The 1,804-nt window shown below is 22.0% G+C and overlaps 1 protein-coding gene across 1 annotated transcript; it reads right to left on the bottom strand.

The window, feature by feature from the left end:
- Positions 1-385: 385 nt before the first annotated feature.
- On the bottom strand, positions 386-1,603 carry LOAG_15216 (hypothetical protein; the record flags this gene model as incomplete). Its single annotated transcript, XM_003150706.2, has 3 exons — positions 1,407-1,603; positions 706-789; positions 386-433 (listed from the first exon to the last, which is right to left on the bottom strand). The coding sequence occupies exons 1-3, from the start codon at positions 1,470-1,472 to the stop codon at positions 386-388; spliced, it is 198 nt and encodes a 65-aa protein (XP_003150754.2). The 5' UTR covers positions 1,473-1,603.
- Between the last annotated feature and the right edge of the window lie 201 nt (positions 1,604-1,804).

The raw sequence follows: 1,804 nt of genomic DNA, 5'->3' as shown, positions 1-1,804 counted from the left end.
AAATTATTGTTATTATTTTACTATTTTATATGATTATTTTCAAATTGTTATTACTATTTTATATTATTATTTTTAAATTATCATTATTATTATTTTATGTTTATATTTTCAAATTTTTATTCTTATTTTATATTATTATTTTCAAATTATTATTTTATGTTTATATTTTCAAATTTTTACTATTATTTTATATTATTATTTTCAAATTATTATTATTATTATTTTATGTTTATATTTTCAAATTTTTTATTATTATTTTATATTATTAATTTCGAATAATTATGTGTAAGTGAAAAATATAGCAAAGATAAGTTTTAAATACAGAAAAACGATTGAAAAGATAAATAAATAGAATTGTTAAAAAAAAAAAATAAATAAAAGAAACTTACACGGAATTGAACAAATAGGCTTTCCCTTGGCTACCTTGAAAAGACTGCAAAAAAAAAAAGAAACGAAATATTTACCATCAATTTTCGACATTTTTTTTTTTTAATCCATTGAAAAATAGAAATGCTAAAGAATGGAAAATGACGAAGTAGAAAAAAAGTGAAAAAAAAAAAAAACTCGGATAGGATGAAATTGTTCGAAATAAAGATCAATTAATTTTACAAATGAATATTTAAAGTACAGAAGTATAAAGCGAGAACCAGTTTTGAAAATGAAATTTCGAAATTTGTCAAAAAAAAAAGGAAGAAAAAAAATCACCTTTGAAATAAGCTCATTATGATTGGCTAAATTAGCACGACAATGTACACAGCTATAGGTACGAGCTCCATCCGGTAAATAAGCCTAAAAAAAAAACGGAACCAAATAATTAAATTGAATTTTCAAATTATGCAAGATTTAATTATTATAGAATTAAATTAAATCATTTGATTTTCCTATTTCAAAATGGTCTTTTGAAGATTTCATTTTTCAAAATTCCATTTTAAAATGGTCCTTCAAACATTTTACTTTTCATTTTTCTCATTTTTCAAAATTTCATTTTTTTTTTTTGAAATTCTTGAAGTTGTAAAATGGAGTTACTCATTTTAGGGTGATTAATAGTTAAGTGTTAAAAGGAAATAATTAATTCTAAATGAAGTAGGCATGCTATAAATAAAATGATGATAATCAAAAATGAAAACTAAGAAAAATAATTACATTATTTCCATTTAAGTCAAGAATTTCGCATGAAAATTTAGCTATCAAAATTTTATAATTTTTTTTTTTACTGTAAAGTAAAATTAATAATTAGATGGATAAAAAGTGCTATGAATCAAACGTCTCCTTGAAAAACTCACAATATGAGAAAATAATTCAATTGGTATAACTTTAACAGTGCAATCATAATTGGTGACCTTGGTGACATTTCAGGAATTTAAAAATATATATATTTAAATCTTTACAAGGATATAAATATATACCTGAAAAGTTTTCGATTTTTCTTTTTTAATTGGTTCGACAAGCTTAATAGCTGGTATTGCAGCCATTAGAAATCTTCGAATTAGACGAAAAAAACCACGCCAGCACGATAGAATCCGCTCAATGATGACTGTCACAGATTTCAAAATGATACACAAAAAACGGTAAATGTCCCCGTTATCGATCACGTCACCTATAAAGCAAATTTTTGTTTTTTATTTTTGAATGATAATTTCGTGAAAAAATTTCAAAATTTTTAAACTCTGATTCCAAACCTAATGACAATTTTAATCTTAAAATTCGAACAGCCAAAACATTGCAATTTATTTAAAATCATTTCAAAATAGTATTTCAAAATAAAAAAAATGAAATTAACACATTTACTTAATAAAAGACAAAG

This window comes from Loa loa, assembly GCF_000183805.2.
Source record: "Loa loa unplaced genomic scaffold supercont3.228, whole genome shotgun sequence".
Taxonomy (NCBI): Eukaryota; Metazoa; Nematoda; class Chromadorea; order Rhabditida; family Onchocercidae; genus Loa; species Loa loa.
Note: the sequence above shows the minus strand (reverse complement) of the source record. Positions and strands in the feature narration are given on the sequence as shown.